At 50.4% G+C, this 16,187-nt stretch overlaps 1 protein-coding gene across 1 annotated transcript in view; it reads left to right on the top strand.

Annotated features, from left to right (window-relative positions):
• Positions 1–16,187, top strand: part of bmp1a (bone morphogenetic protein 1a) — a 31,286-nt gene that overhangs the window by 9,959 nt on the left and 5,140 nt on the right. The window contains exons 5-16 of the mRNA XM_056591855.1: positions 1,461–1,639; positions 2,222–2,327; positions 8,014–8,138; positions 10,279–10,394; positions 10,755–10,857; positions 11,525–11,641; positions 12,277–12,422; positions 12,848–13,043; positions 13,241–13,366; positions 14,916–15,076; positions 15,424–15,604; positions 15,881–16,006. Coding sequence (XP_056447830.1) covers positions 1,461–1,639; positions 2,222–2,327; positions 8,014–8,138; positions 10,279–10,394; positions 10,755–10,857; positions 11,525–11,641; positions 12,277–12,422; positions 12,848–13,043; positions 13,241–13,366; positions 14,916–15,076; positions 15,424–15,604; positions 15,881–16,006 — 1,682 coding nt within the window. The remainder of the gene's footprint in view (positions 1–1,460; positions 1,640–2,221; positions 2,328–8,013; positions 8,139–10,278; positions 10,395–10,754; positions 10,858–11,524; positions 11,642–12,276; positions 12,423–12,847; positions 13,044–13,240; positions 13,367–14,915; positions 15,077–15,423; positions 15,605–15,880; positions 16,007–16,187) is intronic.

Here is a 16,187-nt window from a genome sequence, read left to right as displayed (position 1 = left end):
CCCTCCCTGACCCCCCTCCCCATGCCCTGCTAGACATCAGCCCCCCCCCCCACCTCACGCACCTCGTGCTGATTAACCACCTGAACAGCCTCCCCCCCCCCCTTACGGCCCGCTTGGACATCAACCCCTCCCCCACGCCATCTCCCACCAAGTGCCTGGCAGCCTCATCCGCTACTTTGTGTCCGCGAGGCGGTCCGTGTGTCCGTGGTTGTTCCGGGACCCCCTGCCGGGCGCAGAGACAGAAGCCCAGAGCGTGCTTCCTGCTCCGCCGTGGCAGCGTGTCTCAGGCAAACAGTTTGTGTAATACTTAGTGGAACATAATGGCACCCAGAGGAGTGCACACTAAGCCTTTCCACAGGGTGCACCTCAGCAATAGTTTTCTGCTTGACAAGTCGGTCCACTAATTAGACGACGCCTTTCTGGGCCTCGTGGGGCCTGACGGCCCCCCCTGGAGAAAGGCGCTGGTCTTTCAGGGTTCTTGTTGCTAAGCGACTATTGTGAGTTTTAAATTCCAAAATCCCTTTTCAGTGAGGTGAAATATTCCTCACTTCCTCTGCCCCGCAGCAGGAGTGCTGTGCACGCGATGATTGATATCATGGTTGGGATAACACGACAAAATAAGCTGAAAAGCTTTTGGCTAAATCAGTACTTTTTGTTATCCATAGTTATATACAGTTGATTCACATAGTTTTATTTTATCTCAAACTATGCCCCAGCAAGCAGCGTATGCGGCGCATAAACGTTTTTCCAGACATGTTATTCCCATTGACAAATCCAGATGTACTGTATTCTTTGAATACCTAAGAAAAACCGTGAACTTAAATCTTGATAGCATGACCCATGTACAACCGGCAAGCGGATGCAACTTTACTCCAACCGAATTAGTCGGCGGCCATATTTAGCTCCGGTGACGGGCCTGGGGAGGAACAGGGATGACATTCTCCGTACGGGCAGCAGCGGTTAGCGGTGGGATGGCTGGCTGGCTGGCCTGCGTGTTCAGCAGTAGCCCCATCTGTCCTGTGCAAAGTTCAAGGCGTGTCTCCGGAGAGGCTGGCTGGGCCCACCGTAATTTGTGTGTGTGTGTGTGTGTGTGCGCTAAACCTTTCATGTCCGCCTGAGTCCAGGCCAGTCAGCCTCCACCGCTGCGCTCTGTTGCATCCGGGCTGGCACACACGTGAATGAGTCTCTCTCCTGTACGTCTGGCTGGAGAGGCCGTCACTGCTGAAACACTACAGAGGCTGTCAGGGGCGAGCAACCTTTTCCATAACGATCCCCCTTAACGTGAACCTGGAGTTTGCTTTAGGAATTATATCAAATTGGCAAGCTTGGAATTCCCATGTCTGTCCGCCCCGTTCCCAATTCCAATGTTTGTCTTTCCTGTGTGGATTTCCCTCTTGCTTACTATTCCACTGTTCGGCTCGGTGTTGGAAAACAAACTGTGTGTGTGTGTGTTTGTTTAGATGCTGCTCCTATGTGGGCCGCAGGGGTGGGGGACCCCAGGCCATTTCTATTGGCAAAAACTGTGACAAGTTCGGTATCGTGGTGCACGAGTTGGGCCATGTGATCGGCTTCTGGCACGAGCACACCAGACCGGACCGGGACGAACACGTGAGCATCATCAGGGACAACATTCAGCCAGGTAAGACCCGTGTCCTGGCTACCTACCGACATACCTACCTACCTACTTAGCTCCCTACCTACCTACCCACCTACCTACCTACTTAGCTCCCTACCTACCTACGTACCTACCTACCTACCTACCTACTTAGCTCCCTACCTACCTACCTACCTACTTACCTAGGTCCCTACCTACCTAGCTCCCTACCTACCTACTTACCTAGGTCCCTACCTACCTAGTTCCCTACCTACCTAGCTACCTAGGTCCATACCTACCTACCTAGTTCCCAACCTACCTACCTAGCTCCCTACCTACCTAGCTACCTGCCTATAAGACAAAGACACAGGACTAAGCTAACAAATATATGTGTAGTAGCATGTACCACTAACCCGTTTTTCATAGATAGATAGATAGATAGAAAGATGGATATAAATACATTAAAAACGGGTTAGTGTTACATGCTACACATGTATATTTATTTTTAATTAATACAATTAATCTCATGCATGTTGCTATATGTTCAACACCCTTAGCCTAGCACAGCTATTTCGTCATCCATAGCTTACATTCATAGTTCCATACGTTTCCCCTTGCGCGCTGCAGGACAAGAGTACAACTTCCTGAAGATGGAGCCAGGCGAGGTGGACTCGCTGGGTGAGGTGTACGACTTCGACAGCATCATGCACTACGCAAGGAACACCTTCTCCAGGTAAAGCAGTGCAAGGCACTTCTCCCACAGCCGTGGTTTGTCTTCCTCTGCTCCTGCCCGGTCCCTTTTAGCCTGGTGTGGACCGTCCGTTACTTTCCCCTCAGCCCAGGTCTGTCCTCTTTCTAGGCTCGGACCCATTGTTTCATCAGGCCTTTCTATGTCTATAACCAAGCCAGGTGTCGTAGGCTTTGTCGTTGAGTAGAATCTCGCCTGAGTTGTAAATCACAGCGTCGGTGACCTCCATTGCTTTCATGGTTTGTGCCAGCGCCTCGGGCTACAGGAATATATTCGCATCTGGCACGGTTTCTGTTGTCATCGATGGCATTTAGAGGTGCACCGCAATTTATTTGGCTCATCTAAACACAGCAAGCTTCTGGATCGGTCTGACACCAATGGCTTGAAGATGTTTTATTTTAGAAACGGCTGCCTTGGATCTGGTGTCTGTTAATGTTTTGTTCTCTCTATCCTTCGTTTCTCTCATTTATTTTGGTTACGGTTCTCTTAACTTCTTGAAAGAAACGAGAATAACGCTAGAATGCTTTTGGAGGTATGACAGCAGCTCACGATACGTGTCTGATATCTTGGACGGGATTTTATTGCTGCTCCCTCGAGCAGAATCACAGAAAAGCTGAACCTGATGCCCTAGGGGGCTCAGTGTTTCCCACACATTGACGAGACTATGGCGGCCCGCCATAGTCTAATTTCGGCCGCCATAGTCTCTGCGTGCACATGAATTATTATTATTATTAAAAAAAAAAATTTTTTTTTTGCCCAGGCGAAGTTTGAAGACATGCACCCCCCCCCCCGTCAACAATCGCTCCATACCCCCCCCCCCCCCCCCCCCCCCGTCAACAATCGCTCCATACCCCCCCCCCCCCCGTCAACAATCGCTCCATACCACCACCCCCCCCCCCCCCCCCCCCCCGTCAACAATCGCTCCATACCCCCCCCCGTCAACAATCGCTCCATACCCCCCCCCCCCCCCCCCCCCCTCCCCGGTCAACAATCGCTCCATACCCCCCGTACCCCGTCAACAATCAACAATCGCCCCATACCAGCCCCCTTCCCCCCCCCCCCATAGTCTCCAAAATTTCTGTGGGAAACACTGGGGCTTGAAGAAGGAAATATGAAGCTTCCCTATTCCTTTTTAGAATGTTTGGATTGTGCATTCAGGGACCTTTTGTAAAAAGCATTTCTGTTAATTTAGCATCTTGGCTGAGGTGTTTATGCTCTTGTGCTGACTCTGCACTAGATTACATCTCCTCTGCATCAACATTCTCCTCAGAGGGTTTCCATCATAGTTCTCCCTTTTCTTTATTTTGGCTTTTTTCTCTTTCTGATGGATGTTTTTCAACCTTTGTTACTTGGTTTAAACATTACACATTACACATCAAACTATTACCTATTCATAGTTTTTTAAATATTGATAACAAATCCCTTCTAATAGTAGTTACTGTGGCTTCAAGGCAAAACTAATGATGATGAAAGGCTCCAACGATGAACGAGGCAGAATGAAGAAACACAAAATGATCTTGTCTATCAATGACTGAGGATATTGTACTCGCGTGAAAGAGGTGTGTGTTGTTGCGCCAAGCTGCAGCCAGAGGGGCCGTGTTGAAACACTTTAAAAAGTGTGAACGCCCTAAAACACGCTTGGCTCCACCAGCAGCTTGTCCCTATTAGGACCCCCTCAGTCCCGCTGTTCCTGAACTGTAGCATCAGCAGCGGCAGCATTAGCGTCACGCCGCCGTCGCCCCGCTAACCTAGCACCGTGGTCCCTGCGGTCTGGCTCCCCCAGCAGCGGGGGCTTTCGCCCGATCCCCCAGAGGCCTCCACTATCCGCCGTTCTCTTGGCGTGCTGGAGCTCCTTGTAAACCTGGAGGCCTCCTGCGGTGAGCTGCCTCGTTACGAGCCTGTGGACCCGCGCAGAACCGCTTTGATTCTTGGGACTCCTTTTCAAGACGTGTTAAAACTATTTTTTGTATTTCTTTTTTCTCTAATACTTTTTCTGCAAGCTCTTATAATTCTGATGGGGCTTTAATATTCCCGATCTTTCAGAACATCTCATCTGGCGACAAGGACAAAGTAGGTTAGCCATTAATTAGCTTGGCATCAAGATGACATGAAAGATATCATGTTGTTTCCCCTCACATTTGACTTCACGGCTCTTTCCCTTCTTTAACCTTTACAGCCTGCACAACAACACAGCCAAATGTGTGTCAGAGTTTGTTCTTTAGACTTTGTTCAGTCTGTCAATAACTTTTTTGTGGCCAGACAGAACCCAGTCCATTGATTCCTCGTGCCTTTTGCTTTTTTTGTACAGAAAAATAAATCCCAAGGCAATGATTTGGCAATATCTACCAGGCACGGATTTTTGTGAATTGCTGAAGTGGTTGTCATGCCAAATTAAAGTTGATGTCCTCCTTAAAAGAAAAAAAGACAAGTCTGTGAGAAAATAACGAGAACGAAAACACGCCTTGGTGTTCCAGATGACCTGCTTTCATCATCGAATGCATCCTTGACATCTCTGTGCCAGGCTGAAGACCTGGGCCGTGTGCACCAACATGACGGATCTGAGGGCCTGTCACTCCCTTCTTTGCAAGTGCTCTTCTCGCACACATTAGAAGTGTCTGCCTACAGCTGGTTCAAGGCAGAGCGAGCATGGAGCTCTTGCAGGGAGTTCACTCTCATTGTAATTGCATTAAGCGTCCAGATCACAGCAGCCTGGCTCCATAACTTCGCCAGGAGGTCTACCATAAAGTAGAGAGGTATTTGGACAAAGGATGTCAAAGAAGGAGTCGTCTTACTGACAACAATGTGTTCTGAAGTTTGGTTCGAGGGAGGCCTCCACTGTAAAGCATTTTCTCCTCCAAACAATGCTAATGCAGCCCTTCTGGCCCGACTGCTCATCTCCCTTCCCCGGTAAACCTTTGTGACAGACCCTCTGAAGTAGGCTATAGTGTAATGTTCTAAGTGGCAGTAAACTTGGAGCTTAATGGTTCCTATATCATGCTCATATGAGAAACAGCTGTGTACTCTTCCTTTGGATTTTCATGCACTATGTTGGCCCTCAACTTTGTATTCCCTCGTCTCTCGCTCTCTGTCTCTCGCCCTCATGCTCGCTCTCTCCTGCTCTCTCTTTCCTGTTCTCGCTTACTCTCAACTTATGGGCCGCTCACCCGCCTTGCGCTCGTGGAAGCCCGATTATGGGAACCGGAGGGAGGAAGAAAAGAAAGATATTGGAGAGGGAAGGAGAAGCATCTTTGTGTTGAAGGGGCCTGTGTTTGGGAAAAGGCCAACGGGCCGAGATGCCTGTCTGGCCCCGCGCATCCACAACGCCCGCCAAGAATGTGCCTCACGCAGGATGGAAGTGAATTATGAAATTCTTTATTATTCACCTTTTTGCTGCGGAGTACAGAGGAGCCTGGGCAGCACTAGGTGTCCAGCAGATGTAGATGAGCTGCACTCCACGAACAGTGGTGTTTCTAGTCGTTTATCTACCCTGTGACATTCAGTATAGAGCCATAGCTGGGCCAAAACTGACTGTTTTTACACGACAGTTGACTGTCCTTTAGCCTCATAGCTTTGCATGCCATGGAAGGCCCAGTGGTTTATAGTGGGTTATCTATTGCTTGCTGTTGCCATCCGACTTGCAGGAATTTAGCTTGCAACCCCGCTCCCACCCAAAACAGACATCCACCCCCTGATCAAAATACCCCTTAGACATAAGAGGGCTGGGGGCGTTACTATGAAGCGGCCCTGCATCACCCAGACAAGGAGGGTCCTGTTAGCTTTTCTCAGGTCATTCCAAGGGAAAGAACGCTGGCGTTTTCTTTTCCTGGGAAGCTGATTGGCTGATCTACCTGTGCTCATCTCCTCCCTTTTGTCCAGCCTGTATTGAGAGGCGTGTTTGTTCAGGGTTTGTACTGTAAATCACCGTGGGAACCGAGGGCCCTCGCTCGGGGGCCGTTGTTGGGAGGATTTCACGGCGTGTCCTCATGCTCCGAGGTGTCTCCCTGGGTGAAAGGCTCAATCCTCTTGTTTTTTTGGTCTGGGGTGTGTTGCCTTGACCTGGAGATTCACTCCCTACCCCCGACTCCCCCCTCGCTGCTCCGGAGACGTTTTTCATGGCTAGCACATGGAGCGGAGCCAACTCAAATAAGACCTGCTAGTGCCCCTTTGTCAGCCCTGACACTGGTTGGAGTGGCTCGCTGCACCAGCTCCATTCCTCTAGCTGCTGCAGGCAAACATACGGACCCACCCTAGACAGACTGACCCACCGACAGACCCACAGACGGACCGCACACAGTAGGCCAACTAATTGACTGACTCTAGACTGACAGACTGACTGCTAGACAGAGGGACCCATAGATGGACTGCACACTGTAGGACCAACTTGAGACACACGGCCCGACCAAAAGACAGACTAACTGCCAGACAGACGGACAGAAGAACAGGCTGTCGGACAGACAGCCGGGCAGTTGGGCGGAAAAACACAGACACGGTATAAACCATTTTCTATAGATGTTTGAACATATCTGGTGTTGATGGCCGTGTCGCCATGGGAACACCCAGTGGACTGGACCAATGCTGGAGAAGGAGAGAGGAGATGATCATCTAGCTACACAGTGTCAAGTGTACTTGTCTCAAGCGCTCTCTCCTGCCCCTCGTTTTGGGTCTGTTCTGAGATTGCTTCCAATTGATTGTAGGACTCCCAGTTGTCCTTCTCATAGTCCACATTCAGTAACCTCTTCACATAAATAGCCTGCATTGCCTAGCTGTTGATTTGGCCCGATAATTAAGTGCTAACCAACGTATTCATTACTGTCACCATATATGACGGCTCGCAAACATTGACCTTTGCTCATAAAAAGACCCATGATGTTGTATCAGTTATCCAGGTCTTACAACTTGTTGGCCAACCATTTCATTTTACCCATGTGGGTAAAAGGAAAATAGTTTTAAAGAACAATTATTTAGCATTTAATGGTTATATTAATTAACTATATAACAGAGTTTAAGGGACATGTCGGGTTACCCAATAGCATGTTGAGGTTCACACAAACTTAACGTTGAGTAAAGCCACTGGCTCTGAGGGAAATTACACAACATAACAACCCTTAGGATCTGAAGGAGCCTGGAGGTGTTTATCTTGAAGAAGAACACGGCGTGTCTGATTTAATCCAGGAACCCAGGATTGAAGTAGTTTGTGTTACGGCAGACATCCTTTGGCTAATGCTGAAAGAACGTGCGTCGTGGCAGCTGCGTCCGTGCTTCAATGTGATGCAATAGTGATTGTTCCAAACGGACAACTCTTCATCCCAGTGCGAGTTCTGAAACGCTGATCCAGTCTTGATAACAGCAGGGGTCCATGTGGAAGCCCTGTCGGGTCAATCGTCCGATGGCAGACAGCCAGATGTTCATAGCATTCCGCATCTTCATGCTCCAATACTTTCATGTCTACTCGTGGCTGAATCTGCTGACGGCGGCGTATATATATATATATATATATATATATATATATATACATATACATACCTTCTCCATTATTGACCATATTGTCCATAAGGGCTTGTTCCTTGGGCTCGTCGTGTGAATTATGTCCAAGTAATGTGTTTATATTTGAGTGTCCTTATTGATGATCCTTTATTTTTCTCATTGACGCAACTCGTCTGTCCACTCTCAGGGGGATCTTCCTGGACACCATCCTCCCCCGCTATGACGTCAACGGCGTGCGCCCTCCCATTGGCCAGAGGACACGGCTGAGCAAAGGGGACATTACACAAGCGCGCAAACTCTACAAGTGCTCCCGTAAGACTCCATCATGTCTGTAAACATATCTGTGTTTGTTGCATCTTCATGTCGCCGCGATATACACGTCCCTTTTGTCAAGGGGACAGAGAGACTAATAGAGCGGGAGTCGATACATAGACAGATGGCGACTGTGTCATAAACAGGGGGGGAGAGAAAGTGAGAGGGAGAATACATCCTGGCAGTTCCAAGATTTAGTTTACATTGGGTAGAAATAGCCACGCATCCACAGTGGCCTGATCCCTTGGCTACGGTTTCCTAGGCGTCGAAACCCAGAGGAGTGTAAACAGCACCCAGGGACAGGAAGTTGGTGATCACTGGGAGAACAGCGAACCAACAGCTGCTCAACGAGAACAAGTGACTCAAGAAAGGTTTATGGGAAGCAAACCCCTACTTTCCTCAGTGTAAACGTCCCAGCCTCAGGTCCCCGTCTCCGTCCTGCTATATGCTGGAGAGGAGACCAGGAGGAAGTTTGTAGCCTATGCAGCATGCAAGTGTGGAAGACGTAAAGTTCACAAACCTCCAGTCTGTCGGATGAATCAGATGTTTAGGAAAGTTAAATGTAGGGTTTCGGTGAGGAGAGCTCAGCTTTCGGCTCTACGTCACGGGAACTTCGCAGCGAAGAAATGAGGCTGGTCATCGGCCTATTTCAGTACTTCTGTAAAGAAGTGGTCGGTTTGAACCATAATTGGGATGTCATCCATGGGACGGTATAAATATATGCCCGTGTGATAGAGAGCACCGAGTTCAGCACAGGGTGGGAAGACGCAGAGCAGATGATGTTGCGAATATTTTGTGCGTGTGTATGCATGTGCCAGTTTTGCGATGGCTACGTTGAGTCTCCACATGTGTTTGTGGTTGGGCAGTGGAAGGTAATGCATGGATGTCTCCCAGCCCTTTTCATGCCCTCCCCGTGGGGTGTATAAAGTAAGGGGATCGGTAAACCAACGATACCCTTCAGTAACAATTACCATTTAACGGGTAGGTAAAGCCTGCCCGTTTTAGCAGTGGAATTTCCGCCCATGAGATGAGAAAAATATTTATAGGAGGCAACCAAATAGAAGTCAAGGGCTTAGAAAATGCACGCACAGTGGTTCCAGAGGAGCAAGTGTGAGGGGCGTCACCACAACCCACGCAGACTGGCTGGAACGAGCCAGACAGAAAACGACCACTCTGGAAGAGCGCTTTCAGACAGTTTCTCCACAGCTTCATACGTTTTAGACTAAAGCGAGGTAGACCCAAACAGAACGGCTCTAAACTGTTAATGTCACAGAGCTGTGAACTCCAGCGGTAGACGTGTAGGTAACCACTCTCCATGCCCACTGAAGGGCTCATCCAGTCTCCAGACACTGATCTTTACTGATTTCCACTCTATGAAAGGAGTCTGAATGGAGCTCCAAGCGCTCAACATCCTCACACACATTTAAACTAGTCCAGATCCTGGAAGTGGAAGGAAATCCTGGAGGCCAAAACGGTGCACAGTACCAGCCGGAAAATGTCTACGGTTTCTCCATCGCTCTTCTTGTTTTATTCTTACCCCTGTCCATCGATCCCCCTTTCTTGAGGCGGTGTGAGGAGGGAGAGGCTCGGTGCAGCATGTTCTCTCACGCCGCATCATGTACATAATGTATCTGCTCCCCCACAGGTCTGGGTATTAATAGACTTCCAGGGGCTTAATTTAGAAGACGCTCGGCCGCCGAACACCACACAGTGTCCTTTCTCTCAGTGTGGTGATCACCTGGAGGAGAGGACTGGTGCAGCAGGTGGTGGAGGACGGGGGGCGGGTGATGGTGGGGATGCTGGTGAAGGGGGGTTGGGGTGATGGAGGGGGGGTAACAGGCGGCACGTGGACCTTCTTTAGAACACGTTTCTGCTGCTACCCTTCATATCCGAGTGTAGCTGGCCTGCAGCCCTGGGTAGGGGAGGGATTTGTTACGGTGGTTGTTTGTCTGCGCAGCTGGCCCTGGCGGCTCAGGTGTTGTTGAAGGGGAAACTAATCAATTAGTTTGCCTACCCATGACGTTATTGTGTGTGTGTGTGTGTGTGTGTGTGTGTGTGTGTGTGTGTGTGTGTGTGTGTGTGTGTGTGTGTGTGTGTGTGTGTGTGTGTGTGTGTGTGTGTGTGTGTGTGTGTGTGTCAGGATGCGGGGACAGCCTCCAGGAGAGCAGTGGGAACTTCTCGTCTCCTGGCTATCCCAACGGCTACTCAGCCTACATGCACTGCGTCTGGAGGATCTCAGTCACGCCGGGGGAGAAGGTACGTCTGTGTGGCCCCTCACAGAGCCAGAGGCCCCCCACCTAGAGCCCACTCACAGAGCCACGGGCCCCCTGCTCACAGAGCCCCCTGCCTGGAGCCCGCTCTCAGCTGGTTGTTCAGCGCTGCTTCCAAACATATAATGCTGATAATGACTGAAGGTGTGGTATTTTAAAATGTAGTAGTGGTATTAGTATATAAGCAGTAGTATTGACATGGTCGTGTGTGTGTGTGTGTGTGTGTGTGTGTGTGTGTGTGTGTGTGTGTGTGTGTGTGTGTGTGTGTGTGTGTGTGTGTGTGTGTGTGTGTGTGTGTGTGTGTGTGTGTGTGTGTGTGTGTAATCATGTTCTCTTGGTTTTGAAGATCATTCTGAACTTCACGTCCATGGACCTGTACAGGAGCCACCTGTGTTGGTACGACCACGTGGAGATCAGGGATGGCTACTGGAGGAAGGCCCCGCTCAAAGGTCAGCATGTACATGTGTAGGACGCCTTCTTTACCCTGGCTGATTGCTTTACAGGGCAGATTGCTTTACACACTCCATGGCTGTGGGTTAACAAGCCTCTGCAGCCTGTAGGATAAGTGGAACAGATCCTCAAGCCGTTCTCATGAGGAACATGTGTCCAGCATCTGGGGGCTCCAACTCTAGAGTTTTACTGCCAAGTATTTCAGAGCTGCGAGACGCCTCCATTGTTTCTGCAGTCCTCTGTAGTCGCTGCCGCCCAACATTCAGCCGTATTGTTGTGTATTGTTATAGCTTAATGAATTGGAGAAAATTGAAACATAGGTTGTGAGTGTGTGTGTGTCTGTCGAACCAACAGTTTTTCCAAGTTGAACACGGCACTATTGTCCACCGACAATAGTGTGCAGCAGAAAGTCTTAAGGAGTTCAAGATGTTGCAGTCCTCTATCATTCCCATCTGACTCATCGTGAACCCACATGAGAATGCCACGAATACGCCGCGAATTACTGGAACCATACCTGGTGTGTGTGTGTGTGTGTGTGTGTGTGTGTGTGTGTGTGTGTGTGTGTGTGTGTGTGTGTGTGTGTGTGTGTGTGTGTGTGTGTGTGTGTGTGTGTGTGTGTGTGTGTGTGTGTGTGTGTGTGTGTGTGTGTGTGTGTGTGTCCACCAGGTCGTTTCTGTGGAGACAAGCTGCCTGACACCATCATCTCCACCGACAGCCGGCTGTGGATCGAGTTCCGCACCAGCAGCAACTGGGTGGGGAAGGGCTTCTCCGCCGTGTACGAAGGTGAGCAGTAGACCCACTGCTACCCCTCTGTTACCCCCCCTCACCCCTAGACCCATCCCCCCCCACTTTGACTCACCCCTAGACCCATCTCCCCATCCCCCCCACTTTGACTCACTCTTAGACCCATCTCCCTTCCCCCCTGCTCTATGACTCACCCCCTAACCCCTAGACCCCCCCCCTCAGTTACCCCCCTCACCCCTAGACCCATCTCCCCTCCCCCCTCCTCTGTGACTCACTCCCTGACCCCTAGACCCCCCCTCAGTTACCCCCCTCACCCCTAGACCCATCCAGCAATATGACCCCCCCCCCAGAAGAGCTTCTCTAGAGAGATGATCAGCACATGAGGCTCCTTGGCTGCTGATGCGTCTTGTTCTCTGTATTAATCACTGCCGGCTCACGGCCCTTAACGTCTCCAGACCAGAATGAGCACTAGGGGGGGGAGAGAGAGAGAGAAAATGCGTGCATGTGTGTTTGATTATGTGAACAGCATCATCTGGTGCGTTGAGGTCAACGTAGATAATCTGTGTTGCGTAAGCACGGCCACGTCAACCACATGCCGCCCTGAAGGACACGGGGCGTGTGCTGCCCGCATCCCACCGGCGTTTTAACTCCTCTCCCTCCTCCCTGACGCGTAGCGATCTGTGGCGGAGAGGTGCGGAAGGACAACGGGCAGATCCAGTCTCCCAACTACCCCGACGACTACCGGCCCAACAAAGTGTGCGTGTGGAAGATCTCGGTGGCCTCGGGCTTCCACGTGGGCCTCACCTTCCAGTCCTTTGAGGTAAAGCGCCAAGTAGTGCGACACCCACACGTTCCAACATCGGTGGTTGTAAGAGTCCCCGGGAGTCAATGTCCCGCGCGTTCACGCCCGTCTTGAAACTCATGAGCGTAGGAGACAGATGCTCCACTCCAAGAAGACGTACATTTGTCCTTGGATAGCCACTGAAATAGTCAGTGAGTTAAGAGTGCCATTAAACACAATAGGGCTATTTTTCATTCTGTCGCTTTAGAAGCACCGAATTTATTGCTCGGTTAACCTGCAGAGTTGAACTCGATACAAACACCAAAGTGCCAAATGCATCCACCGCAAATCCTGCTGACTGAACCCTGCTCTGCTCAGTGCCACCACTGAAGTCCGTTCCCTCAGCCGGCCCGTTGAGATCAGTACGGACACCATGAATCCCCTTGCTCCTTCCCACCGGATAGATCGAACGCCACGACAGCTGCGCCTACGACTACCTGGAGGTGCGTGACGGGCTCACGGAGAGCAGCCCCCTCCTGGGACGCTTCTGTGGCTACGATAAACCCGACGACATCAAGACCAGCTCCAACCAGCTGTGGATGAAGTTTGTGTCCGACGGCTCCGTCAACAAGGCCGGCTTTGCCGCCAACTTTTTCAAAGGTCAGAGGTCACAGGTGGTGAACCTTTTTAGGGGGGGCGGGGGGGGGGAGACGGACTTAAGGGGGTATCAATATTTGTTTAGGTCAGTGACATGTCCCGACCTTTACTTCTGCGAACGTGCACACACACGCACACGCGCACGCACACACACACACACTGTCCTGTACGGTCCTAACCTGCCCTGCTCTCCGTTCCAGAGATGGACGAGTGTTCCAAGCCTGACAACGGTCGCTGCGAGCAACGCTGTGTCAACACGCTGGGCAGCTACAAGTGCGCCTGCGACCCCGGCTACGAGCTGGCCGCAGACAAGCGCAGCTGTGAGGGTGAGTGCAGAGAAAGAACGGAGGGCCTGCGCCTCCTTTCTCCTCCTGGCTGGCTCGTTTACACAGCCCAGCCCTGCTGCTGCTGCTGCTGAAGACCTCCAGAGAGGAGACGGGGGCAGATTCCTGTGTGTCTTTACTAGGAGCAATGGTTGCTCTCGCCTTTTTACAGTCGCTGCTCTATAACTGCTGTGCTACGTGGTGAATACCCTTTACTGGAGGGCTGCGATTAGCTACAGGTTTCCTTTGTGCTTGTGTCATGTGAGGGGACTTTAAAGCTTTACTGCACTGTTGCACTATTCTGAGGAACAATTTTAAGTATTTACCTTCACACCTGCAAATGTGATTTTATTAGGTTTTCAGTTGAGGTATCGTTGGATACAGCTCACAAAACACCCTTTAAAACTGAGCCTAAAATACTTAGAGTAAGCACCCTATTTATTTTGTGTGTATATACTTAAACCTAAGGAATGTATATGTGTTTCCTCCTTTGTTTAGTGTGTTTGGTAAAATCATAAAAAGTCTGCCCCTATGAACACAGACTTCACTACACTACACTTCCCTACACTACACAGGACATTTTAAGTTGTGACACATTAATTTGATATGAAAAATACACATTTTAACAAATTAATGTGAGAATGCAATCAACCCAGAGAAGGTGTGTGTGTGTGTGTGTGTGTGTGTGTGTGTGTGTGTGTGTGTGTGTGTGTGTGTGTGTGTGTGTGTGTGTGTGTGTGTGTGTGTGTGTGTGTGTGTGTGTGTGTGTCTAGAGAGGGGGGACGGGGAGGATGGGGCTGCTAAATCTAAACAGGTGGTGGTCTAGTACAGTATATGATTAACATATTGCCTGGGCTCAATGTGGCCAGCTTGACCTGGCTGAAACAGTTACAAAATAAGGATCTCCAGGGTCTTTCAATCCTAAGAATTATTTTGGGAACGTCCGTTGTATGGGCACTGCTGCATAGAGTTAGTCTAAAAACCTCTCCCAGAGAGTCAAAGGGAAGATAAACAAATGACAAACTACCGAAAGCTTTAGCATTGTGAGCTTAACAAAAGCAATAAGACTACGGGTATATGTATTACATTTTGCTCCAGTTCTATTCAATACCCCTAGTAGACGGTTAAGAGAGACGGTTTTGACCTAGACCATTTAGCAACCCAAGTAATCTCTCTTCTTCTCCCTCCTCTCCCTCCTCTCTCTCCTCTCCCCTCCCACCTGTCTCCTCTCTCTCTCCTCTCCCCTCCCTCCTGTCTCCTCTCTCTTCCCTCCCATCTCCTCTCTCTCCTCCCTCCTCTCTCTCTCCTCTCCCCTCCCTCCTGTCTCCTCTCTCTTCCCTCCCGTCTCCTCTTTCATCCCTCCCGTCTCCTCTCTCTCCTCTCTCCTCCCTCCCGTCTCCTCTCTCCCCTCCTCTCTCCTCTCCTATCTCTCCTCCATCCTCTCTCCTGTCTTCTCCTCTCTCCTCCTCTCCTGTCTTCTCCTCTCTCCTCTCTCCTCCTCTCCTCTCTCTCCTCTCTCCCCTCTCTCCCGTCTCCCCTCCCCTCTCCCCAGCGGCCTGCGGCGGCTTCATCACCAAGCTGAACGGCTCCATCACCAGCCCGGGCTGGCCCAGAGAGTACCCCCCCAACAAGAACTGCATCTGGCAGCTGGTGGCGCCCACGCAGTACCGAATCACGCTGCTCTTTGACGTCTTCGAGACGGAGGGCAATGATGTGAGCGCTGGTCTTATTAGGAATAGGCTTGGGGTGGGTTGGTTCTGTGTTCCCACACAGGCGTATTGCTGTTCATATTTCTATTTTCATTGATTTTAGGTCTTTTACGGAAGAGGATCAGGGCCACATGTGATTATTTTTCTGACTTAAATCTCAGAATTCTGACTTCGAAGTCACAATAAAATGACTTCTGACTTTATCCTCAGAATTCCGTTTTTATTCTGAGAATTCTGACTTTAAACACAGAACTCGAAAAAATAATCAACAGAGGGTGAAGATCCAGGGGAAAAGCCTCAGGGCGGTGCGCTGCCGTACTTTAACGTCCCCCAACCGCCATCCGCCCGCAGGTCTGCAAGTACGACTACGTGGAGGTGCGGAGCGGCCTGTCCGCCGACTCCCGGCTGCACGGGAAGTTCTGCGGTGCGGAGAAGCCTGAGGCCATCACCTCGCAGTACAACAACATGCGCATCGAGTTCAAGTCGGACAACACCGTGTCCAAGAGGGGCTTCAAGGCGCAGTTCTTCTCAGGTGGCCTTCCTCTCTCACTCACCACACGACCACAGTACGATGACATGTCAATCACAGCACCCTGCACTCGCTTGCAGAGCTCCAGTGTGATCAGTCTCCAGTGAGTTGAGAAATATCCTGCTAAGCTGGTGTGTGTCTCTGTGTTTGTCGCTCTCTGTCTGTCATTCTGTGTGTGTGTGTGTGTGTGTGTGTGTGTGTGTGTGTGTGTGTGTGTGTGTGTGTGTGTGTGTGTGTGTGTGTGTGTGTGTGTGTGTGTGTGCCTCTCTCGCTCCTCAGATAAGGACGAGTGCTCCAAGGAGAACGGAGGCTGTCAGCACGAGTGTGTCAACACCTTCGGCAGCTACAGCTGTCAGTGCAGGAGCGGCTTTGTGCTGCACGAGAATAAACACGACTGTAAAGAAGGTGGGTTCAAGGCTGGGACCACCCTATTGGACGGTTTTAACTGTGTGTGGACACTAAGGATCAGCCTCTGAGGATCTTATCACAACATCTCCTTGCCCGTTGAGCTAGAGAACTCCCAACTCAGGTGTGGTTAAAAAAACAGAAAGCCCCATCATCGCCCTGCCATGTTCTGAATCTCCGC

This window comes from Gadus chalcogrammus, chromosome 6 (genome assembly GCF_026213295.1).
Source record: "Gadus chalcogrammus isolate NIFS_2021 chromosome 6, NIFS_Gcha_1.0, whole genome shotgun sequence".
Lineage (NCBI taxonomy): Eukaryota > Metazoa > Chordata > Actinopteri > Gadiformes > Gadidae > Gadus > Gadus chalcogrammus.
Note: the sequence above shows the minus strand (reverse complement) of the source record. Positions and strands in the feature narration are given on the sequence as shown.